Source organism: Engraulis encrasicolus, chromosome 13 (genome assembly GCF_034702125.1).
Source record: "Engraulis encrasicolus isolate BLACKSEA-1 chromosome 13, IST_EnEncr_1.0, whole genome shotgun sequence".
Classification (NCBI taxonomy): Eukaryota; Metazoa; Chordata; class Actinopteri; order Clupeiformes; family Engraulidae; genus Engraulis; species Engraulis encrasicolus.
In genome coordinates, this window is record NC_085869.1 from 17,218,872 (window position 1) to 17,245,290 (window position 26,419).

Here is a 26,419-nt window from a genome sequence, read left to right on the forward strand (position 1 = left end):
GGCTCATATTACACCTCCCCTTGAGTTAAATACTTGAGTTATACCTTTCTCTTGTACTTTCAATTGTTCTCTGAGTATGGCAGTGCAAATTTTACCTCCATGCTAGCAGTTAACATTGAGTCCTATGAGACCAGCTGGCGGCTAACTGGTCTCATAGGACTCAATGTTAACTGCTAGCTTGGAGGTAAAATTTGCACTGCCGTACTCAGAGAACGGCAGGAAGTACAGGAGAAAGGTAAAACTCAATTATTTAACTCAAGGGGAGGTGTAATATGAGCCGATTTTCCAAAAATGGGACAGTATCACATTAATATTCTCCTCCTTCGCCCTGCCGTGGCCTAACGGTAGGGCACTGGGTTACTACGTCGGCGACCTGGCTTCGACATTTGCCGACCCGGGTTTGTCATTTGCCGATCCTCCCCTATCTCTCTCCCACTTGCTTTCTGTCACCATCTCTAACTATCCTATCAAATAATGGCAAAAAAGTCCTAAATTAAAATATATATATATTATATATTCTCTTCCTTCAGCACCAGCTCTGGATGTGGACTGGCAGAACAACACCACGTTTGCATCCTGCAGCACCGACATGTGCATCCACGTGTGCCGCCTTGGCAGCGATCGACCGCTGAAGACCTTTCAGGGACACACGGTGAGCAAAGCTCTCACAGTAATATCTGCCGTTCCCCATAAGGGGGGGAGTACAGCCTGTCTTGTATCCTCGTGTCCCATGCCCCGCAGCCCATGCAAACAAGGGGATGATGTAGAACAGCGCTGTATGACAAGTAAAGGAGAGAAATCACAGCACACTGGCCTTCTTTGTTGGTAGTTTATAAGGTGAAGAACGCAAAGCGCATCGTTCACCTGATAAATTACCAGCAAAGAAGACCATTTTGCAGTGATTTATCTCCTTTACTTGGATTACTTTTACTGTCCATCACCAGCACTTGGACAGTGTTTGTGCACAGGAACTCTACTTTTAGCGCTGTATTGCCTCTATGTAATGTGCTGCTTTTGTGTTTCAGAATGAAGTAAACGCCATTAAATGGGACCCGTCGGGCATGTTGCTGGCCTCTTGCTCAGACGACATGACTTTGAAGGTAAGACTGAGGTCTGGGATCAGCAAGTGATAAAACCTCGAACAGAAGGGGATGGGGGTCTTATGCCGATATTCACCACATACAACAAAGCCATGGGGCGCTCTCTATTTGAAGGATTAACACGTGCAGTGCATTGAGTTAACCTTGCTAGGTTAGTTGAAAGAAATACCACCCCGTAACACAAGAACCAACATTTAATCTGGTTGGACATCTAGCATGGGCTTCACAGGCTGATTGATGTGCTTTTCTTTTTCTTTTTCTTTTTTTTTGGTGTCTGTCAGATCTGGAGTATGAAGCAGGACTCGTGCGTACATGACCTCCAAGCTCACAGTAAGGAGATCTACACCATCAAATGGAGCCCCACGGGTCCTGGCACCAACAACCCCAACTCCAACATCATGCTTGCCAGGTAACGCGTTAACATACGTTTGTCAACCACTGTGTCTGGGGACACTAGTTTCCCGTGAGGGATGATCTGGTGTGCTGTGGGAAATTATAGAATGAGTATACATTGGTAACATAGGCAATTAAAATCCCCAATGTATTTTTTATTCAACCATTTAGCCTAATTTATGCCAATGAGCACACACCATCAGATGGATAGATCAGCTCTAACTTGGTGACACAATCTGTAGTAATGTCAGTGCATAGACAGTTTTTTAAAATGTCGGAATCTGGGATTGGTACTTTTAAATATTTGTGTGGACCTTTTCTAACGTGTTGTGGAAAGCGCTGTGACATGTACTATGACAGTACGGCATATATAGTTCACACTGAATTTTCAAAAAGAACTGGGGGGGTGGGGACGCCAAAGACTTAATATTCACACACTGCAGACATTGAATGGGGCTACTGGTCTCTGGGGTCACTTCTGGCCACAAGAATAATTACTATTGCGTCCCCCTCTCTCTCTGCCCTTCCAAAGCTCACCGGATATCCTATTTGCTATCCTCTCAACATTATTCCAGTCAGTTCAGCCAGCAACCTCCAGAGTATAACAGCTCAGAATAAATTTGGCTCACACCGTGTTAGCACTTTCCACTTTCATGGAAAAAAAAAAACTGTCTGAAATCTCACATGATTAGCACTCACATTCCAATTAACACCGATGCTAAAAATGCCTTTTCCATTTTGTCACAGATGTATTACGCCCTGGCGCCTTCTCTTTTTTTTTACATGTGCGAACTTGAATAAAATTACTTTATGCATGAGCAATGTGGAATTAATTCAGCAGTGTGATGAATTTAACATGGGTTTTTTTGCACTCAGCAGAATCTGTCAGCTCACATCTTGGGATTTTTTTGCTTGTTGTTGTTTTTGCAGTGCATCGTTTGACTCCACGGTGCGTCTGTGGGACGTGGAGAGGGGGGTGTGTATCCACACTCTCACCCGGCACCAGGAGCCCGTCTACAGCGTGGCCTTCAGCCCCGACGGCAAGTTCCTGGCCAGCGGCTCCTTTGACAAATGTGTCCACATCTGGAACACCACGGTGAGTAGCGAGTTGCACTACTAGGTCTGGGAGACTGTAGAATAATAGCGGGATTCCATTTCTCCAGTCAAAAAATAATCTGAGCATTTATTGCTTCAATATCAACAAATTCCTTCAAAAACGTTTTCTGTTGATCTCTAAAGCGTCAAAAATAGTCTATAATATGTCCTGTGACTCCTAAATGCAAGCTGCTATTGATATTGACGCAATAAATGGTCACATTATTTTTTGACTTCAGAAATGGAATCTTGTTACAGTCTCCCAGACTCCTGTATCAAAATAACTTCCAAGTGTCAGAGAAAAGCGTCAGCTAAGTGTAGTGTAATGTAATGTAACCATTGTGAAAAACACAAATTCCAGATAGCAGATTTAGTCACTCACCAAGCTATGTTGGCCCAGAACAAGTGGTAAATCTTGTAACGGAGTGCCCCTTGGCTTTTTTTTGTTTTGAACTGAAATCTAAACCTCCACGTGTCTTATATTAAGAGAATCAGCTCCAGATTAGCTTCCAGGCTACTGTGAGCTGGACCGTGTCTAACGTTGTGTTTTTGTGTTTGCCCTGCACAGAGTGGAGCATTGGTGAACAGCTACAGAGGAACGGGAGGCATCTTCGAAGTTTGCTGGAACAGCACAGGCGACAAAGTGGGAGCAAGTGCCTCGGATGGTTCAGTAAGTTACTTGCTTGTTACTTAAAATAACAATACCATGGGCCTATACTACAAAGCTGGTTCAGGATGAGTTGAGGTTAAGTTAAGAGGTAAAAAAAGTGTAAGGTGCCAGGTCCACCTGGTGTGACACTTGACCTTGCTGGTCGAAAAGTTAAGAGGTAAATCATCTAATAAAAGAGTCTGGAGTCCTCATTTTCTTAAGAAAGACTCATGTACTAAGTGATTTACCTCTTAACTTAACCCTAACTTATACTCAACCAGCTTTGTAGTATAGGCCCCATAACAACAACAAAATGATATTAGTTTAAAAAAAAAAAAAAAACGTCATGGGTTTGTCTTTCTTTGATATCTAACCATATCAACTTTCCCCCCCCCCCCTTTTTTGTACAGGTGTGTGTTCTTGATCTTCGAAAGTAGATGCACAAGGAGGAACAAGACGGATACTCAACATCTGTGCCACATGCAGACAAGATGGATGCTGAACATCTGTGCCCCGGCACACCTCTCTGAACTGGAGATGATCAGGGGCATCAGCAACCATCTGCTCTCTACTCGAACGGCTGATTGAAGGGTCTGGCACGCGGGGCAGGGAACTAAAGCGGGTGGCTGTGCCAGAGTTGGGAAGACACTTTTTAAAGAAAGCATGAAAGAGAGACAGAAATTTGAAACGGGCAAACAAAAACAAAAAAACAAGAATTAAAAGATTTGGCTGTCCTGCCTCTGAAGACATGACAGCAGCAGGTGGTGTCATCCCCACAGCCCTCTGCCTCAAACATGACCCAGGTCCACTGAGGAAACAACGGGTGTCTCTGACTGGAGGGGTGTGTGTCGCGGGAGAGCGCTAGTCACACGGCTGCATTAGATCACCTTGTCTGTGGCCGGGGAAAAAAAGAGAGAAAAAGAAAATGCTGCCGATCTGGGCTGAGAACACAGAGTCTGCTGTCAAGACGGATCACCAAGGGGATTGGAGCCGAGAGCGATGAGCTGGGGCTGGCCATGGCTTTTAAGGCGCTGCTGCTGCAGCTGCGGAGATGGCTAAGATGTGGAAGGAGATCTTTGGCACTGTGGGATGGGATGGATGTCTGGGTGTGTGCGTGTGCACTATATTCTGACCATTTCCAAAAGGGTGGAGTAGGAGTGACGTCAGCATTGGCCTTCACACACTGTTTTCCTTTCTTACTTTTCAAAAAGTCCTTGAGCTGAGGGGGTTTGGAAATCAGGGAGGGGGAGGGAGAGAGAGAAATCTCAAGGCTCAGAATGTGCTGTATTCAGTATAACAGTGTCTTTTTGAATTGAAATTGAAACTGCTGACGCAAAAGGTTTTTTATATTATAAAGATGTTTTATTCCCCGTGGAGGATAATGAGACGGCTGTGGGCTTCAGAGGATAGCTCATAGAGGATATAGGGGGGTTCCATACGTGTATGTTATTCCCACTGGATGTAAATGTAATGAATGTAAACCTATGTAAAGACAGAAGACTACACAGATTTATATACTGTGTATATATGCCTAATGTACAGGTCAATCAAATGACATGGTTCAGAAACCGCTTCGATACTTTTCTTTGGAATCTAAGTACTGTTCCACCTGAAGCATGTTAAACATGCCATTCCATTTAGGTTCATTCTCAGCCAATGACTCACCTCTTACTGTATCATTGCTCTCAGTACATTCTCATGACGTACGTCACCCCACGTTGGGATTCTAGACAGTCAGACCTGAGGTATCTGATGGTGTGTGTGTGACTTGGCTCGGGAGATTCACATGTGACTGATGTAACGCCCCAGTTTCATTGAAAACCCAATAGGAGCTGGGGAGACCTCTATCTCCTCCGGTGTCCGTTTTAGATTCCCCTACCCCCACCCCTCCTCTTGACTAACTTGCCATGGGCAGGATTTTGCAGTCTACTAAACAATGACCAATGTCTCACAGAGCTCTGTCCTCTTTTTATTTTCAAAACCAGACAACCTGGGAATGTCTTGGATGAGTTGGAACAGTGTCGCTACTTGTCGCCTTGTCTGGGCGTTGTGGAGCGACAGCCAGATGAAAAGACTGATGATGGCGTTGAGCTCTGATCTCTGCCCCTCCCATGTCCCACATCTCTCAATGGTCTTACAAGCACTGGCCATAGGAGGATGCTAACATGCGGACTCCCGTCTTCTGTCTGTGCTTGTGGCCTCACGTTTCGCTGCCGCCCCCGCCTCCGTGGAGAAAACAAAGTTTCCTTGCTATCAGCCTAGCCACAACAACTTTGTGGAGACTCAATGAGACTATCTTCATTCACCATCCCGATTGCAAATGAGGAAATGACATTAGAATTGAGGTTTTGCGAGATATTAAAATAAGATTCTGTTGTCGGTGACATCATCACAAGGCCACAAGGAGGCAAGGGAGGACGGGAGTCTGCATATTGGAATCCACCCCATGTTGGACTTGCGGCCTCTGACCAGTTATGCGAAACAAATGCCTGCTGTAGATGGGCTGGGATGGCCTTATTGATGTGGATGCTACAGGGGAGGAGGATGCTCCCAGAGACTGAATAGATCGAAATGAAGCCACCAGCCCTAGTCAGAACTGACCATGCAGAAATGCGTACATCGAGGAGTCTAGCTTTATTTTTTTTCTACTGTACTTTTTTTTATTTTATTTTTTAAACTGGGGATGTGTGGACCTTAATTTAGGAAGCCACATGCCCCACAAAAATAGTCTTGTTTGGGGTAGGGGCCCATCTTTTTTATTAACTAGTGCATCAAGGTTATTTTGAAGAAATGTTAAGTGCACTTTTTTTTCGGACAGAAGGGTCAGCCTTTGTTTTCATGTTTCCACCAAAAAAAAGGAAAACCACTGTCTATGACATTTTTAAGATGGAAAAATACCAGCATTCATTGATGGTTCACAGTTTTCTGATTTTGTTCTTTACAAAGAGCTGTTATTGTCTGTGTCAGACTGAGAATGGACTTGTTGGTTGCCAGCTGGGCATGTGAAGAGATCATGGGGTTTACTCCACAGCGTTGGTTTAGCCAATCATCATCCATGTGGGGCACGTTATATCAGAGCATGTGATAAACCTCTTGGTAGAAGAGCTCTTCGGCTTGCTTGGAGCATGAACAAGGGCCTATATTACAAAGCTGGTTTAGGAGTAAACCAAAGAGGTAAACCATCTAATAGAAGAGCCTGGACTCCGAGTTCTTCAGGAAATGAGGACTCCAGGCTCTCCTATTAGATGATTTACCTCTTAACTTAACCTGGTTTACTCCTGAACCTACTTTGTATAGGCCCCCTATTCTGTTAGGAGGTAAACTTACTGTACGCTGAGTTAACTTCAATCACTAAACCACATGCTTGGCATGCTGGGAAATGCCCGTCAGGTGCTAAGCAAGAGCTGTGAAGGCTATTCCTCACCCCAGTCTATGAGTGTGGCATCTGTTTCTGAGATGATGATGATGATGATGATGAAGTCACATTCAGTGTCTCAAATAAATCACTCTATTTTGATATTGCAGAACATGGTGTCTGTCTTATGTTTTTTTAATGGTCTTGTCAGACCAACTGCAATTTATTTGAGGTCCTTCATGTATCCCACTTGGCCAATTTGAAATAAAATCAAGTGTAGCATGAAGTAGAAGAATATTTACAAACTTTGAAATGACTATCTTTAATAAAGCATGTACAAAACAACATTCACAATATAAAAGGGTTGTTGGGTAACATCTGTCAAATTAGCTGCCCTAACAGGGGTTTAACAATTCTACTGCCACCTTTTATTACACATTGATGGGTTAAATTTGCCCATATATCCTCTTACTGTATATGAGCAGTCATGTAATGGAAGAAATTGTATGCAGTCCCATGAGGTTACGCATAAGTTAAGGTCTCGTAACACATCAGATCATACAGCACTCCTGTTTTGGGACTGTGGTAATCCTCAAAATCCTCTGCCAGAAATTCAAAAGATGGAAGTGGTATGCACTTCACAAAAACAGCATTAGTCCTTTAGGTACTTTAGGAGGAGTTAAAATATGCAGCCGCTAAGGACAAAGTCATGCATATCGAAAGACCATACAGACTGGTATGAGGTTCTTGTTCTGAGCCCCATCTAGTAGTGCAGACAAGGAGGAGTCAACTGAGCATCTTCAGGTGTGGCGATTTTACTGTGACAACGTTGAAACATTAGTCGTGGCAGTGGCAGCGGCACTTGCCCAATAAAACAGTAAAGTCTCCACATCTGAAGATGCTCCGTTGACTCTCATCCTTGTCTGCAGCTACTAGTCCTTTCCCAGTGACGCACCAGATTGTGAAGTACAGGAGCGCGGTAGGAGGATATCTCTCTTTTCCACATCTAGTGGTGCTTTGCCGGACTGTCCAGAGACTCGCCATCAGCGTCTACATCCTCATAGCCTTGCAGCTCACTGGAAATGTGGATTTCAATAGTACTAGACTCTGAACCTAGCAAGACAAAATAGGGCAAATAACCATGTTAATTATGGTATGTTCCCTCAGATAAACATGCGATACAGTTTTTGACAGCTGTGCAAGACATGCCATTATATTTCAATGAATTCTGGTAGCTTGGTGGGCAATAGTGACCCCTACCAGCAAGCATAAACAGTGCTTTATAACTGATGGTATAGTAACAGTAAGCTTTACAAATAACAATACAATTTAGAGAGTGGAGTGAAAAAGGAAAGTGAATTAACTTAAAGGAAACTACACAAATTGGGAGGATATGTTTATTGAGCAAGCAGCACAAGGTATTTCATTGGTATATAATGGTCTCTTTAAGTTCCATCTACAACACAAATGATGTCCCTTAGAGTTTTGTGCAATACAGTTTACATGGCAGATGTGAGGTGTGATAATATGACAAACCCATATCAAACGAATTATAAATTAATGTAATTTGCAATACTGCCCATGTTTTAAGTTTTAAAATCCAGTTATTGTATATGCAAGAGTAAAGATCTTAAGAGACGTTGGTACCATAAACAGCATCTATTTGAGCATAGTTTCTGAGCCATTAACCAATGTTGTGTAAACATTTAACCCGGACATTGAACATTGGACAATTCAAATAGATCGCTAGGTCAGTGGCAATATCAGGCAACATATTAAAATTCAGAGCCAAATATGTTGTTGCCTGGCAACAATTCTGCCCTCATCATCACTGATGCACCAAACCTACATCATCCCTGATGTATTAAAGCTCTACCAAACCACAGTCTTTAGTGTTGCCTCAAAGCCTTAGACGAAGATAAACTAGCCACAGATCAGAACCAGACATAATGATCAGTCCAAAACATTAGTGCGGGGGTGTCCAACCCGGGTGAAATTTGGCCTGCAGTGCCATTCTTTTTGCCCGCAAAATCGTTAGTTAAGTGTGTATAACAGTTGGCCCACATTCACCATTGATACATGGTAATAATACTTGAACTGACTCAAATGAATTGTGAATGGGCCCAGGCCCATGTAACAGAACCTACAAGTGCATCAATAGTGATGCCTCCTATGTATACAGTACTAGAATATGTGCAGGCACAAGAACCATTTCAATACATTTTTATAATAAATATTCAGTTTGGCCTGCAACTTTGTCCAAAATGTAGATTTTGGCTCCAATGTGAATTTGAGTTTGACACCCCTGCATTAGTGCAATAAGAAGACACGTTTTACAGCCATGGTGATCCTGTCAGCTACTGTACAGTAGAGTGTTTCTGACCGGTGGTGCTTTTGGTCACCAGCCTGTGTACACGTGTGTGCTGTGGTCGTCGTGCCATATCCCTCCATCTCCATCACTATTACCTTCTGAGAGGACGCTGATTCCATCGGACGGCGGCGGGTGGTGGTGCTGGCCGCCGTTGGCTGCCATGTTCTTCTTGGCCTCCTGCACGTGGCCCTGGTAGAAGAGGGTAGAGCCCATGACGCCGTTGCTGTAGCCCCCTGTGGTGGGCACGGACGTGGAGCCCGAGTCCCAGGTCATGTCCCGCCGGTGCTGCAGGCTCAGGTCCACGTCGAAGCCCGTCCAGCCGTGGAAGGCCAGCGTGTTGAGGAAGCCTTGCATGGGGTTAAGAATCGCCTGCATGGGTGAACACAACACAAACTAGGACATTAGGTTGAGGAGAACAATGACAGCTTTTTAGGTTCATATTTCAAGTCACATGATTTTTTTGTGTTTTGGTGCAGCTGTGGCTCAGGCTTAATTAGAATGGGAAGGTTGCAGGTAAATTAGGACATTAGTTCGAGGAGAACAGAAATGGCCCACACTCTCATGACAGCTTTTTAGGTTTATATTTCAAGTCCCATTATGATGACATTTTTGATATTGTGTTTTGGGGCAGCTGTGGCCCAGTGGTTCGGCTTTAATAGAATTGGAAGGTTGCAGGTTCAAAGGACCTAAGCAAAGAACCCAACCCCACACTTGCTTTAGGGACTGTAATCAATACCCTGTAATAAATACAAGTACTACAATAACTACAAGTTAGCTACACATAACTACAAGTTAATAACAAGTTACTGCAAGCTATTACAGGGTATTACTAAGTGTTATGTAATGTGTTTGCACTAACCATGATGAACCATGTGATGAGCACAGCATTTCGGATGTTTTTCAGGTTACTGGCTTTGATATCATCCTGCATCTCCAGATAGAACAGCAAGCTCTCGTTGACTAGATTAGGCAACCAGCTAGATGGGAAAAAGCACACAGGTTACATTAAGTGTTTGTCTTTCTGTAAAACAAAATAATGGTTCATTTCACAATGGTTTACTTTAAAATAAAAAAAAATAAAAAAATAGGTGTGGTGGAATTGCTTAAGAGATTGTATAAAAACATCATCAATTAAGTGCTGGTAGCACATTACAAGGTTTTCTAAAGGCAACACATATTTGTTCTAAAAAAAAAAAAAAGAACCACGTACAGGTTGCACACTTGGTACTCAACACCAATTATTTTCTTTTTAATGAGGATTTTTGTAGGTCAAAGGTAGCACCATGGCTTCCAACTATGCAAACCAGTACATGAATCTTTGTTTTTTCAAAGACCATATAAAAATGCTAGATTTGTGAGAGACCACATTTTATTGTTTGAAATGAGAAAGTCTACGGCTTTGTAGAGAATAATAACCCTGTGCAAATGACTACGGCCTGATCCATTAATACATCCAACACAGGCAGGAAGGTACTGCAGGTGTTTTAACCTGATATAACCCATAAGCATACAATGTTGGATTTAGTGCACTGTGAAACATGCTATGATTATCTCATCTTTATTTGGATTGGAAGGGACCATAAAAGCACATCTAAACATACAGCAGGTCCGATCTTTTTACTTTTCTTCGTCAGCAAAACAAAACACATGTACACATTATTTTTCATATGTTCAAAGAAGAAACCATACCAAATGCAGAACACCAGCATGATCTTGAAGAATCGTATTTTGATCTCGGTTCCCAGGCGCCTCTCGTTCTCTGTGTAGATCCCTTGTCGGCCCTTCAGCAGGGACGTGACTGCAAGAGGAGGTTGGCCACAAGTCATGAGGAGCTGTTCAGAACTTATGAGCGATGGCAAAGATCTACTTCACCCCTGATTAAATAACAGCCATTCCATCTAAGGGTTTCAGTGCTTCTCAACCTTTTTTGAACAAACGCCCCCATGAACTCATCATAAGCCTCCCAACTCCCCCTTAACCTCATAATAAGCCTGCGAATACACCCCTTAGTATTGAAAAATAAAACAGACTATGCCCCCCAATGGGATCTAAGCCCGCCCCCACTCAGCTGGATCCTTCTCAACGCCCCCTCCAAGGGCCCCTTAACGCCCCCTGGGGGGCTGTAGCACCCCCGTTGAGAAACACTAATCTAAGGGTTTCAGTTCAGGTAGCTTAATGTAGTTTGCAATGGGATTGGCTGTGGCATTTAATACTTATACTTGCCTATGAAAGATTCTAGTTAAATACTGCAGGGGAAAGTATGATAGGAATTCATTGATCTTAGGCACAGCTCATGCTGCACATGGCCACGAATTGTTTTGTGATTAGTCACACTGAGAAAGGCAAGAACTACAATAATAGAGTTGTGAGTTTTATCTTAATAACAATTATATTATATCATTATCAGGGGTGTAACCGTACACAAAAATCACGGTTCGATACAAGTTTTCGGTTTTAGGGTCACGGTTCGGTACATTTTCGGTACAGTATATGGGAACAAAATAGAAAACCATTTCTTCCTCATCACGTTGTTAATTTCACCAAAATATTGTCAAAATACAAATGAAAAATAAGGAAATGCATTCAACCTGCTACTTACTACTCAGTGTAAGAAATAGCACTTTCTCCTCAAGGTTTCACAAAGACCAAGCCTCTACACCTGTTTTTTCTTGCATTCTTTCTCAGGGTTCTGCACGAGCCTCTGTATGTAGTAGCAGCATAATGTAAAAACATGAACAGAGTAGCCTTTTACTCAACCTTTCGGTACTCGGTACAGCACTGTTCGATTCGGTACAGGCCTTTTTGGTACGGTATGTCGGTTCGGTTCGATATCGTTACACCCCTAATCATTATGATATTTCCCCCCAGGCATCAATAAAGTTACTCTACTCTACTCTACTTCACTCTACTCATAGATCATCATTTTGTGTGCGATTTTTCCATTTTGACAAGAACCAAGTACATCTAAATCAAATGCGTTCAGCTTTGGCACAAATGCACATCTGAGTGAAGAAATTGCCTTGATATGCTGAGAATCAGCACTGACAAGTGCCAGGGCTTAATAGGAACACTATTAAAAATGAAAAGTTAAAACTTTTAACCTTAGGCACGTCCTAAATCACATGTACTGTAGCTTGAATGAATGTAGGTACATTCACATCCTGATTTGATGTTCGAGGTCAGTCAATATATAGCATTCATTCGCTATGGGCATTTCTTGTGTGGCATCAAAAAACATGCTCAAGTTTGGCCTTCAGGTTTGATGTAAATACTGTAGTGTATCACTCACATATGACCTGGATAAGAGTCAAAGATATTTTTTTTAAATGGTAACTCGTGAACTAGTACAAGATCATGATATCATTATACCCAATGCATATTGTACTACACAGATGTACAGTAATTCCCTTGAATTTGCACCTTCCACATATCTGGATGTAGAAAAGTAAAAGTATTGTAAATAAATTATTAGGTAAAGGTTAACAAGAGGTGGACACGCAAAGTCCAGAGGGTATAAACCCTGGTATATAGATGCTGTTTGTTTGGACAGTCCTATTTCAATGTGTTCTTTATTTTCATGGCTGTTTACATGGTAGATTCTCACTGAAGGCATCAAAATGGTGAGAGAATGTACGTAAGAAAAAAAAATCAACAGTTGTCCAATAGGACTGCTAGCTGCGCACCAATGTGTCTTCAGCACAACGCAACTTTTCCCGACCTCATTAATAAGGAAAGAAAGTAACCCTGACAAAGCATACCTATGAAGTGAAAACTATTGCATGTGACGATCTCATTCAGCTCATTGAGAAGGTCACCAAAAGTTTTGAAGCACCATCAAGAAAGAGCCAAGAGACTACGATACAGGAATTATTTAGTCCTTTCACAGTATTTTTTTCACAGTGTAACTCCACGTAGGCCTACTGTATGTTCATCATAGTTTGATGCCTTCAATGGGAATGTACAATGTACGATAAAGACGTTCGCATTGAATGACAATGTGTGTCCAAACTTGTGGTCTGTAAGCTACCACATGTACAGGGGCGGAGCTACAGGGGTGGCTAGGGTAGCATTTGACCCCTCTGAAATCTGCTTGGCTACCCCAGGTGCTCCCCCAGAAAATGGACAGTGGCCACGCCCACTCGCGTTACAGGAAGCACATAAATCGGTACACACCACCCTCGTGAATTTGGGCATATGGGGTACCATTCGAAAGCTTAAAACTCCCTCTATCGAGTGGTATGCATGGGAACTCTCTGTGTTGTATGGTCTGACGGCAATGACTCATAGAAGCAGATGTGTGCTTTTCCATCCTGAACAAGAAAAGCCTTAGAAAAAAACCCAGCTTATTTCAGTCCAGACTAATTTCATTTTCCTTTTGAAAAGTTAGCTGTGTGTCATTTAAGATTTCAGTACTATAATGCTCTATTGCCCATGTGATAAATAAATAGATTCATAAAACACATAAGAGGAGACCTAAAACTTAAGGGTGCAGTTATTGGGTGCACTTTAGAAGGGATTCAGTGACAGTGCCTTACAGCAGGTGCTAGGGTTGCCAAATGTGTCCAATGATTGCCAACCCAAAGATATTAAAAACAATGCCTTAAGACTAAAATCCTGCCAGAATTAAACAGAAGTCTGGATTTATATGACCACAAATCTACAGAATACGTACCTGCCCAAAGCCCTTTTTATCCCATAGATGACAATTGGAAACCGCTCAATCTGGTAACACTGACGGGTGTCATAAGAACCCAAGAAAATCATTCTCTTTATCTATTCTGTAGTGTTTGAGTGTTTTTTTTCTTTGAGTAAGAGCATGCCCCTGTGAAATTCACGTGGCTACCCCATTGCCCCCCCAAGACTAAATGTCTGGTTCCGCCACTGCGCATGTAGCCTATTGGGACAATCATGAGCAGTCTTGATAGGCTATCAAATTCATATAATGAATGAAAGAATACTAGCTGTGCCCAGACCAAAACAATCCCTAACCCTAACCTGTCAGTAAGAAAGGTTTTTTTGAGAAAAAATATTTGAAATTAGAAAAATCCTGAGAAAACACAAGACTGTGGAAACATAGAACTGTGGGAGTATAGAGAGAGCACTTCTGTGTGTCCATCACGGAAAATAATTTTGTGTCCAAAAGCACGGAATTTTGGCAAAATCCGTGCTCCTGGACACGGATTTTGTGTCCTTAACATCCGTGTCCAGGAGCACAGAATTTTTGGAGATCATGTTGTCATGAGACACGAAAGGCCTTACCAGCGGCCACGGTGCGGGAGAAGAGGATGGGATTGACGATGAGCACCAGTAGCATGGGAGCGTACGTGGTGATGTAGTGTGGCACAGCATGCTGCAGGCCATTCTCACAGCTGGGGGGGAAACACAACAGTAGAAGGATTAGGAAGCGCGCTCAACACCTTGGGAATGCTCTACACTCACTGGGTGCTTAACTTTGTCAACGAATAAACTCAAATCTCAAACATAAATGAATAAAGACGCACTCATCATATTTCTATCTAATGAGTGCTTCTATCTTTTTTTATTATTTTTTTTCGGGAAAACACAACAGGACAATACAACACAATACACCAGAGCAGAATCTCTAGCACATCATACCCCACTTTGCTGTGTGCTTTGTTCCATCACATACGTAGCACTAAATACTGGCCTGCGAAGGCAAAGTGCAGTAACTACACATGAAAGAGAAGTAAAGCCCAACTGGGAAACTCCAACTCCCATTGTCATGGTGACACAGCACTCCACTGCACATACGTGTTCACTGCACACTGCACATAACAAAATTGCATTTATGCCTCACAAGGGGGCAGCCCCCAATGGTGCCCCAGGGGAGCAGTGCAGTGGGACGGTACTATGCTCAAGGTACCTCAGTCATGGAGGAGGATGGGGAGAGCACTGGTTAATTACTCGCCCCCACCAACCTGGCGGGTCGGGAGTCCAACCTTTGGGCTACAAGTCTGATGCCCTAACCGCTTACCCATGACTGCCCTACTCATGACTGGTAACTACAATATCCAACCTAATACTAAAGCTTTGAGGGCATTTTTCTCAGTCTTAATGTTGGCGTAGTTACTGCACATTGCCTTTGTAGGACAGAATAGGCACACAACAACCTAAGTAGAAGACCCCCCCAGTGGAACACTGAAATAGTCACTGAAAAGCTTTACTACCATAGTACTACACCACTATAGCAGTGCGCAGGGCCTTTAGTAATGCATTGCAACTTGCTTAGTATGTAACGCACCTGGAGATGGATGGATAATACAGCATGGCCACACCCTCCACACACAGCAACACGGCCAGACCCCACGTGATCATGTGATACAACACTATGGTGCTGAGAAAGACAGGGAGACAGACGCCGGGCTTTCTTCAAAGTCATCTTAAGCCAGCATTATACAATAAAATACATTACTGTGTATAGAATAGAATGGAATAGAATAGAATAGAATAGAATAGAATAGAATAGAATAGAATAGAATAGAATAGAACATAAAACCTTTATTGTCATTATACTCAGTACAATGAGATTTTAAGCCTCCTTTCAAGGTGCACACAGTGCAAGGTATGAACATATGAACACTGTATTAATTTAAAAAAATACAAAAATGTCTAGGTATAAGACTCGTGCACTCTAAATATGCAAACAGACAAACAATAGATAAAGTAACAATGACTTGAGTTCCATTGGTGAGCAGCGTACTGAGTGGTAGAGTTTGGTTGCAACTTGATAGCAGCATCAGGGCAAATCATGTACAGCACTGATGGCAACCTGGATTCAGAAATGTCAATCCAGTGCCACATATTCCAAATGACCTGGATTTACCTGTTCAATCAATGCAACCAAACAAACATGCGATCAAACGGAGGCCATGTGATTAGGCCAATCAACTGATTGAAGTGGACAGGTAAACGCAGGTAAATTGGAATATGTGGCACTGGATTATAACTTCGTAATCCATGTTGCCCATCACTGATTTACAGTATGTGAACAATCAGTACAAGTATGCGTATAACAACAACACACTTGTACAATTGTGATGAGTCAGTTGTGTCTATGTGTTTACCAGACTCAAAATATGACCAAACATACCTGATACCTGCAGACCTCTTGACTACCAAGAAGACATCCACAGCGTAGCAGAAGGTCCACCAAAAGGATGCACTGAAGAACAACTGGATCCACATCTGTCAAGGCCACAATATGACACTTATTCAACATCACAACTCTTCTTGCTCTCAAAATACCCAGTCAGTAATGATGACTACGATGTCTACCTGTTTCTAGTCAACTGGCTGCTTTCATCCACAAGACTGTATCTACTACCAAATGTCATTCCTCTATTGTTGCCCAAAATCACACCATAGAGCTTTAGAACAAAAGTGTTCCACAAAAATACCAACGGTGATTCACTCATGGAGGCTATTTCTAGTTCTAAATAAAGTTGCTCGTTTTTTCCCTCTTATTTTCCCCTGACATTCCACTGGGTTCAGGATTTACTACTGAGCTGCCTGCCCTGCCTGCCCTGCCGCCACAATCAGCTATTTCAGCTCTCCAAGCCAGAGGCAAAACCAGAGCCAGAGCCACGGGGAGGCCTCCTCATGCCTGAGGTTGCCAGATGAGACTGATCATTTCCAGCCCAAAGAATGCTCAAAACCCGCCTGGAAGCACTCAATCCTGCCCAATTTGAACTAAATTCTATTTATTTCTATGGCCACAGATTTGCCAAAAATCCTGCCCAAATGCCCTTTTCACCCGTTTTTCACCCGAATCCTAAGCAGCCCAATTGGGCAGGAAACAGCCCAAATCTGGCAACACTGCTGAGTTCTCATGCCTGAGGTTGGCTAAACGCCCCCCTCTCCAACCACATGAGAATCACAAAATCTCTCTCTTTTTCTCACTGCTCCTCTCCCTCTCCTCTCGTTTACTGCTGTGAGAGAGTGAGAGAGTAACAACATATTCAAGTGAAGTGCATCCAGTGGTTGCAAATGAAGGGGTAATACGCACCGCACTGCCCACGCAGAAGACCTCAGGCCACACATTATTGTTTTTAACCAGGGAGATTTGGCCGACGAAGTCTGGCAGACCCAGCCAGATACACGACCTCAAAATAATACCTGGGAACAAGACAATACATTCAACTCTCCTTGTTTGCAACTTTTACTAAATCAGATAAATGTTTAATAAAAAAAAACATACCAGTGTAGAATTAATTTGAGACTGTAATGTGCATAGGAAAGTTGCCTTATCCACATATTGCACACCCAATAACACTGTAGAATTTGTTCTGATTATTTTGATTCACCAATTAGTTGCCCATTTGTTTAAGAATATTGCATGGGCAGAAAATCACCATTGTATGTCAACAGATCGGCCTGTACCTATGGGTATCACTTTCATTGGGTGAGTATGGTTTTGTTAGGCCAACCAAATGTATGGTTATTCCTATTACACTATGACTATTCAATTATTTCTTTTTCAAGATGTCATCGGTGCATTCATCCTATACCAAAGACTAGGTGATAGGCCTATAAGATTGCAAGTAATAGTAGAAGAAGTGTTTGGCTGCACTGATCTCAATTGTCTCCATATACACATGTACTGTATGTTACCTCCTTAAATAAGTGGGCAAACTGTTTTAACTGCTGTACTGCTTTTTACATGCACTGATCCTTAGATAAGAAGAAGTAGAGGTGGCCTTACCTGCGCTCCCTAAAATGTCACATATACTGATGATGAGTAATATCCTTGACGAAGAGGCGGGTTTTGGAAGTGGGTATTGTCCAAGCCGCCTGTATCCTCTCCGCTTTGGTAAAATTTGTATGATAGCTAATACTACACTGAATGCCGCACTGCCTATGCAAATTGCCCCAAAAAAGAGAGGCTGGAAAGAGATAACAAATTCCGTCGTAGCATCTCGATTTGGACAACAAAACGTCTCCAGTCGGGGAGATGCCATTATGCGGGTCTGTGTCCAAGGCAGTTGTCAGGAGAAAAGGGAAAGGAAATTCATTCATTAAGCCTGGCCTGAGTTCCCAGTCAAATCACGGGTTGGGGCATCATGTGCCTCTCCTTAAGCCCTCCAGTAGGGCTTGAACCGCGCCACACTAGAAGGCCTACAAAGAAAGAAAGAAGAAGAAGAAAAAACTGTTCAGCAACACTTTGAAAGCCAAAGGCTGGGCTACAAGATAGCTTATCTTAGATGAGGGAAACAACAGTCAAAAACAGATATTGAAATAGCACATCTTAACTTTAAAATCAAGGCATAGGCTGCAGTGTTGAAAACTCCAAAATGATTATGATTTACCAAATCCACCTAGCAGGGATACTGCTGTAGCTGCTTAACTAAATAAATATCTAGAACTTGATATTAATTAAACAAATTGTTATATGTTGTAGGCCACAGTAGTAGTGTTTGGATATTTTGTTAATAATAACAAAGGAATTTAAGAATGGGAAGCTTAACCAAACCATTGGATTGGGCTGTTGGATTAATACGTAGGCCTGTTAATTCCATGTGGCAATGAATGTTTTGCTGGCCCTTTTCTAGTCTACAGGGTCACGTTACCCTTTGAAAAATTAGAAGATGTAGGCCGAGCCATACGCCTCAAGTGTGATTACCACAATCACTTGTAATTTTATGTGTCCACTGCCACCTAGTGGATTTCAATCCGTATTGTGGAAAAGCAATGGGATGCCTCCAAAGAGTGCTTATGGCATGTATTTGGCTTGTTTATCATTATTTATTGATTATTTACTGTATGTCAGTATTAATCTATTTAATGTAAGTACATCCAATGAATAGGCTATTACAACAGAAAACACTTGGTGGAATGTGCATTGCATAAATGGCACGAAATGTGGGGTTACTCCTAGAAGCAGAGACAACTACGGCACTTCAAATTTCAGTAACATATACACATTGAATAATTAATATGTAGACTACAGATAGGTGCCACCACCTTTGGTATTTAGTATTTACATTGGAATGGCAAGATACTCTCTCACAGCATCTCAAATAGCAGAACACTGGATTAGTTTCTGTTCTGAAACTCTGCATACAGCTTGAATTCAGTAACCATTCGATACCATTTGTGAGTAATACTTCTCCTGCATAATATTGGAAGAAAGATGGATTTCACTCTTAAAATATATATATTTTTTGTCATCAGCCGTAGTGATGCAAGAAATGTTTCAGCATGCAGCTTTCATGAATGTGTCCTGCGTGATACGAATGTTCTTCGATTGAAAAACAGATCCATGTTTTGTTGGAGTTAAAGAAGTAAAACTTTGTTATAGCAACACCAAAATGGAAAGGCCAATCACATACTGTATCAAGCAACAACAGCACACCAACTTCCAAATAAGTAATATGCAACTGCAGCATTACGACATACCTCTCTGGGCTGACTTTATGCCTCATGCTGTCATCTTGTTATTCAAGAGAGCAGTGCATCCTGCGGTGACCATACTTTTGTTCAAAACGCAGCCACTTAATGCATCTGACTTTTCCTGCTTTTGTGGTAGTTTTCCCCTAATGTTCCTCCACCCCACCCCTTTTGCCTTGTTTTGAACAGGCGATGGTGTGTGTGTGTGTGTGAGTCGACAATGCCAGTGTCAGATTTCAAACCGGTAAATATCTTTGTGGTTTCACACTGCTTTTCCATTGGTCCTAATGAGGTCCATGTGTGTGGGAAATATGCCCTGGATGGCTGCTTCATGAGTGACAAACTAGGGGCGCATTCCAATATGCACACTCCCTTCCTCCACTTGTGCTTGTGGCCTCACGTTTTGCTGACGCCCTGCCTCCGGGGAGAAAACAATTAAGTTTCCCCGCTGTCAGCCTAGCTACAACATTTTTTCTTCATTCACCATCCAGTTTGCAAATGAGAAAATGACATTACAATTGAGCTTTTGCGAGATATTGTAAAACAATGCTGTTGTCGGTAATGTCATCATGATATATTACTTCCTGGTACGAGGCTACAAGCACAAGTGGAGGACGCAAGTCTGCATATTGGAATGCACCCAGGGGGTGAGGGAGAGAGGGAGAACCTTACAGGACCAGTCGAGGCGAGTAGTCACTCATTAGTCTAGACAGCAGAGGTGGAGTGGACAGCTCAGCTGCAAGACACTGTCTGACTCCTGTGAGCAAACAATGGCCAAATTTGAAGACAACAGGGACTGTCAGAGGGACCAAACTGGACAAATGGTGTTCATATCAAACCCACTGATGGCAGGTATGTGTTTGTATACTGTAGACCAAGGAAGATGATGTGGCCTGACTGTGGACCACGTTTAGCCCCCTTTTTTGTGCTTACTCTTGCGGGTTGTTGTTAGACACAGAATCCGATTGGTCTCCTATTCACGATGCTGCCTACAATGGAAGGCTGCTGTCTTTGAGGAACACTATTCAGCAGGTTGGTGGCTCTGTGTTCTTGGTAAAGTCACTTGTCACCACACACCACACAGGCAGTTCCTGTTTAGCTGGCGGCACCCGTCTTCCTGTTATGATGTAACGCGTAAACATTCATTGTGTTTTGCACAGGGCTATAAATTTACTTTTTTTTAATCACTAGGCAATTTGGCTATTAATGTGAAATTTTACTATCCACACATACACTCACTATTAGTGAAAGTGGCTAGTAATTCTTCTTTTCTACCAGCCAAACTGAATTTGCACCAGCATTTGGCCAGATGGCTGGTGTTAATTTAGAGCCCTGAGTTTTGCATATCACACTTGTACTATATATTTGTATATGACACTTGTGCTATATAACACTATCCCCATGGTAAAACAGTTACAGTAGTTTAACATTTGTAATCTGTCTTTAGGGAGTGAGTGTGAACTCCGTCACACTTGACCAGGTTTCTCCCCTGCTGTTGGCATGTCTGCAGGGGCATGTTGCCTGTGCCAAAACACTGCTGGAGCATGGGGCGAATGTGAGGATCAATGTTTAATCTTATCCACTTTTTTTGCTGTGAAAAGTGCCTTCCTTGCCGCTACGCTAGTAATGTAATCTGCAACCCTCCATCTGTGATCACTCTATTGGGTTGCAACTTTGCTAGTCACGTGGTAGAAAATAAAGGGTCTTGTTTCTCTTCAGTTGAAATGGTGCAGTTGCTTTCTCGTGTAGAGTTATGTATAACTTGCAAATATAAAATAGCCAAACATAAACGTTCCAATGCTGAATACTCCAAATATCTCTACTGAATATCCAAAGTTGACAAGAATGTCGGGCGGGTGGGTGACCACAGGCTGCGTTTGTGCATGCAGGTGAACATTCCATCTGTGGACGGGGCCACGCCCCTCTCAGAGGCCTGCACCAATGGGAGAGCAGACTGTGTCAGGTTGCTGCTGCAGCACGGAGCCTCAGTGCGGCCCGGAAGCATCTCGTCCTCCTCCCCAATCCACCAGGCTGCCGCCAAAGGTCAAAGGTCAACTCCTTTAGGTAACACTTTACTTGACGCCGGTGTCATAAGCATGTCATTACAGTGTCACAATAGTGTCATAGCACAGTTATGCATGTGTCATAAACATTTAATGACCGTTGGCTTTAAGTGTCACTATCTATGACAGTTTTATGAAACTATTATCAGACTGTAATGACATGCTTATGACACCAGCGTCAAGTAAAGTGTTACCCTCCTTTATTCTAACCCCTCAGGCAGTATTATGTAGCCCAGTGGTTCTCAAACCTTTTTTTTTAACAACCGCCCCCTTATCCTCATCATAAGCCCCCCCAACTAAGCCTCCCAACACCCCTTTTAGTATTAAAATAAAATGGACTTACTGCCTGCCAATAGATGAAACCCTGATGTAGCCCGTTAACAGGCGTCATCCCGCCATTGGGACGCTGTAATCGACACTGAAAAACCGTAACTACCATAGCACTGCACCCAGGGGCGTAGCAGCAAATTGTGGGGCCTATGTACAATCCGCTCCAATGGACCCCCCCAGCCCTATATCTGCACAAATCAGACACTGTTTCGGGCCCCCTATACACATGGCAGGTGACTCAGTCACACTTTACCCCCCTGTACGACACCCCTGACTACACCACTATGACAGCGTACAGGTCCTTTAGTAATACATTACTACTTGGTCATTGCCATTCTGGTAACAGCTAATTTATGACAGGGGTAGTGTCTTAAAGGGTTGCATGGAGCATATAAAAACTATACACATGGCTTAACCGCAGTGTTGTATGCTTTAGGTCACACAGAGTGCGTTGAGGTTTTGCTAGAGCATGGCGTGGATATTGACCTGAACACAGGCCAGTCTGGCTCGCCTTTGCACACGGCGTGTGCCAATCAGCACCTTGGCACTGTGAGGAGACTTCTACAACTAGGTATGCCAGTTTCCCTTCCAATGACTACATTAACTCCATTCAATTCTGAATAAAGCTTAATTCCGATTTGAAAACATCATGTAAACACTCCTCAATTCGGAATTAAATGAAAGATCAAAGTAAACTCGACGGAACTATTTAATTCTGAATCATTAATTCGGAATTAAAAACCTCATGTAAACGTAGCCAATGAACGGAAAATACACTATGCCATGACATTACAATGCTTTACATTTAGCAGACGCTTTTAAACAAAGTCACAATCGATGTATGAAATTACATACAGAATGTCATAACTCCCCACAGGTGCCAGTGTTAACAGCAGTAGGAACGGAGAAGCTCCACTGCACATCGCATCTCAGCTGTCGAACCCGGAGCTGGTCAAGGCCCTGCTGGACCATGGCGCTGACCATAAGGCCAAGAACAAAGCAGGCAAGCAGCCAGTGGACATGGCGCCCGATAACAGCCCTGTTCGGAAACTGCTGGCAGACTACCAGGGCCGCTGCTAAGGTTTTGGAGGCCCTAAGCATAACTGGTCATAACAGGCCCCCCTCATAATTAGCTGTACCATTTCAGGGAATGTAGGATGGTGTTTATATCAGGCACAACAGTTAGTTTGACAGAATTGAGTAATGGAATAGGCCTACACATTTATTCTAAGAAAAATGATTGGGCCTTTAGATAAGTAATAAATACATGTTTTTTTGTAATGTAATTTAATATTTTATGACGTTTTTCACTCAATCTCATTTTAGGAGGCCCCAATTTTGGGGGCAAAGTGGGTGAGGTCCTAAGTATACTCTGCTTACTCTAGCGGCGGTGTCGTGCCAAAAAGCGAGTCCCTGCCAGAACACGACTGCCCTCATTGAAACCAATGGAAACCAATGACATTTTTTGAGAGAAAATTGTACTCATTTTTGCAGAATGAATTACATAATTAATGAACTAAACATATGCTTATGAAACATTACTCGTCCTCCACTTAATATGAGCTATTTGAATGAAACCGTAACATTTGTTATGACAATTATTCAATTCTTTTGTGGAAATAATACTGAAATTGTAACCAGCTCTTTGTAGTACTTCCAGAAGGAATGTAGATGCTTTATTGATAGGCTTTCCATCCTAAATTGTGTCGGATTTGTCTGCAAAAATGGGTAAAAAATATCTGAAAAATTGGTCATTGGTTTCCATTGGTTTCAATGAGGGCAGTCGTGTTCTGGTAGAGACTCGCTTTTTGGCACGACAGCGGCCCTGAACACTACTGACCCTTGTGCTACAGTATGAGTATCTCACTGAATGCACATTTCTAAGACTTTGATGTCACTCACCACATGAGAGGAAGAACAGGAGAATTTGTATTTTAATTAAAATGTGAATAAAATGTGCAGGTATTTTACTTTCAAGATGATAGACAACACAAGAGGGTATGTTTTGCACATTGGGAGAGTACAAGATGTAAGCCTGATAACTACTGCTTGTAACTGCTGTTTTGGATTAAAAAATGTTTGGTATAAACCTGTGTTACTTTTATCCCTTGTGGTCATGACTCAAAGTGATCAAGTTCAACTTCCTTTGCTGGGTTAACTGGTTTCACAGTTCAAGAGAGAGATAGGTGTCTTTACAGATAAGATAGAAACACAAAAGACATGCACGTGAAATCTAGGACATTCAATGTCAACAGAAATATAAAACAGTACAGACCGTACTGACATGCTGTATAACTAACACATGCATGTAGAAGCTTGGAGCAAGTAGTTGTCCACATAGTATAGCTACAGCAGTATTCAGAATGCCTTGTGAACTTATTGAATAATATGGCAGATGCTGTATATCATTGCATGCCAGTGGTGTAGTCTACTTATTATGGTGGGTATACTGTATATTTGAGCATTTTTTGAAGTGGGTTTACTGTATATATTTGTGCTATTCAAAACAATGGATCAATCAATTTTAAATGGGTATACTGAAATCCCTGAAATTTAAAAGTGGGTATACTCCGTATACCCGCATTCTACGTAGACTTCACCACTGTCGCATGCTTTAATGTGCATCCTACCTTTAGGGTTGCTTCTTAATTTGCAATGTCCAATTGAGAGAGAAAAAACCCCATCTCATCCTCTTCCTCCTCAGGATCAGCCTCATTCACATTCACACAGTCTGTCCATTGTGCAATTTGGCAAAAAAGGCAATTTTTCAGTTTCCTCTTAAATGACCTAATGGATTGTGGAAAACCTACTTACTCCTACTGCTCGGTTTGAGTTTGGTGTCTAATTTACAGGGTCTTTTTTGGTTTGTGATTTTTTTTTATGTGGCTTAAGCCAGTGCTTCCCAACCTTTTTTGTATCGCGTACCCCCTAAACCTCTTAGTTGTGCCATGAGTACCCCCTAATTCAGGTCCTATATCGCTTTCTCTGTCCTGATGTTACTGCTCCATACATTTGTTATTATAATGACATCTTTCCAAGTACCCCCTGCAGTGTGCCCGCGTACCCCTAGTGGTACACGTACCCCTGGTTGGGAAACACTGGCTTAAGTGACTAACAAAAGGTGACATTTGGCACAATACAAGGTGTTCAGTTTTACTCTTTGGCAGTGTTTCCCATACATAAACCATGTTGTGGCACAACACCAATTTAAAATGGACATATTTAAAACCAAGTGGTTCAAATTACTCACTTCACTTACATGGAGAGAGAGAGAGAGAGAGAGAGAGAGAGAGAGAGAGAGAGAGAGAGAGAGAGAGAGAGAGAGAGAGAGAGAGAGAGAGAGAGAACCTTGCTAGTGATTGAACGTCAATAATTCATGAGATATGAACAGCGAAGCCTACAGTACATTTATGGGGACACACGGACACGTTAACACTTGCATTGGCCCAATGTTTCATTGTGGGGTGGGTATAGGTATCAGGGTGAGTAAAAGACTGTACGCACTGAACATACAGTAGGTCGTCGATGCACCACACATGTACTCGGCTCACGTTTTGTATTCTCCTATCCAACAGTGCGTGGCAGAGCAAGCATTTTTTTTTTTTAATGAACGTTGTAACTCTAAAATAGGCCATGTGCAGTGTTGCTGATTAGAAGGGCAAGTCACTGTCTGTTATATGAGTTGATAGAGGGGAGACAGAAGTAGCACTAGTGATTAAATATGAACAGGGACAGATTACTGCACAGACCCACCGGGCCAAGGCCCAGGGGCCCAAGAGTCAAGGGGGCCCTGAAGCCCAAGCCTCTATATTTCCATTCTCATAGTGTGTTAAAATTTTCTTGAGGAACAAACTCCCAACAAAAAAAGGATCTGTAACATAAGCCCTGATTTTTTTGTAAACTAATAATCAAAAAGTATCTAAAGTATTCAGATTATGTCAGTCACTCACATTTAGAAATCCAGTGGATTATGTTACAAACTACATTTTGAATCGTGTAGGCCTACAAGTGTAATCAGTAGGGGAATACATCTTAAAAGTAACTTTCCCAGCACTGTTGGTTTCGGGACAGGTCTTCACTCCCTGGAGAAAATGGAGACAATAGTTAAGCAACCCAATTTAATCCCACGAAAATATAACCCCCTTCGCCTTCTGCATCCTCACCAGAGAGAATACAGGAAGAGTAGGGTGTGAATAGTCCCACTGTATCTTTGTCATCTGGGAGATTTTATTTTGTCTTGACCACAAGGGGGAGGTGTAATACCTCTTAAGGATCACCGAAACTGATCATGCTTTAAAGGGACACTGTGTGAGATTTTTAGTTGTTTATTTCCAGAATTCATGCTGCCCATTCACTAATATTACCTTTTTCATGAATACTTACCACAACCATCAAATTCTAAGTATTCGTTATGACAGGAAAAATTGCACTTTTCATATATGAAAAGGGGGATCTTCTCCATGGTCCGCCATTTTGAATTTTTGAATGTTTATTACTTAGTAAACTTTCATGTACAGATCAAATTTGGCAATAGGGAGCCTAGTTTCAATGAGCAGCATAGTTGCAGTACCTTTTTGACCATTTCCTGCAGTGTCCCTTTAAATATCAGGGTTGATTTCAAGTTTTTACTGATCTTTTAATTTTTTTTTAGGTCTA

The 26,419-nt window shown here is 42.3% G+C and overlaps 3 protein-coding genes across 3 annotated transcripts in view; 2 read left to right on the forward strand and 1 right to left on the reverse strand.

Moving 5' to 3' along the window:
- The window catches only part of tbl1x (transducin beta like 1 X-linked), a 32,884-nt gene extending 28,273 nt beyond the window's left edge, over positions 1-4,611 (forward strand). The window contains exons 10-15 of the mRNA XM_063213293.1: positions 531-652; positions 1,026-1,100; positions 1,382-1,509; positions 2,424-2,589; positions 3,157-3,258; positions 3,648-4,611. Coding sequence (XP_063069363.1) covers positions 531-652; positions 1,026-1,100; positions 1,382-1,509; positions 2,424-2,589; positions 3,157-3,258; positions 3,648-3,674 — 620 coding nt within the window. The 3' untranslated portion in view covers positions 3,675-4,611. The remainder of the gene's footprint in view (positions 1-530; positions 653-1,025; positions 1,101-1,381; positions 1,510-2,423; positions 2,590-3,156; positions 3,259-3,647) is intronic.
- Positions 4,612-6,940: 2,329 nt separating this feature from the next.
- On the reverse strand, positions 6,941-19,532 carry gpr143 (G protein-coupled receptor 143). Its single transcript, XM_063213294.1, has 10 exons — positions 19,380-19,532; positions 17,686-18,098; positions 16,990-17,099; positions 16,075-16,169; positions 15,226-15,318; positions 14,223-14,332; positions 10,653-10,761; positions 9,823-9,940; positions 9,059-9,332; positions 6,941-7,705 (listed from the first exon to the last, which is right to left on the reverse strand). The coding sequence occupies exons 2-10, from the start codon at positions 17,939-17,941 to the stop codon at positions 7,599-7,601; spliced, it is 1,272 nt and encodes a 423-aa protein (XP_063069364.1). The 5' UTR covers positions 17,942-18,098; positions 19,380-19,532; the 3' UTR covers positions 6,941-7,598.
- A 523-nt stretch (positions 19,533-20,055) lies between these two features.
- LOC134461583 (ankyrin repeat and SOCS box protein 9-like) lies at positions 20,056-23,156 on the forward strand. The gene is made up of 6 exons (XM_063214475.1): positions 20,056-20,222; positions 20,323-20,402; positions 20,818-20,925; positions 21,260-21,413; positions 22,200-22,334; positions 22,641-23,156. The coding sequence occupies exons 1-6, from the start codon at positions 20,141-20,143 to the stop codon at positions 22,841-22,843; spliced, it is 762 nt and encodes a 253-aa protein (XP_063070545.1). The 5' UTR covers positions 20,056-20,140; the 3' UTR covers positions 22,844-23,156.
- Positions 23,157-26,419: the final 3,263 nt, after the last annotated feature.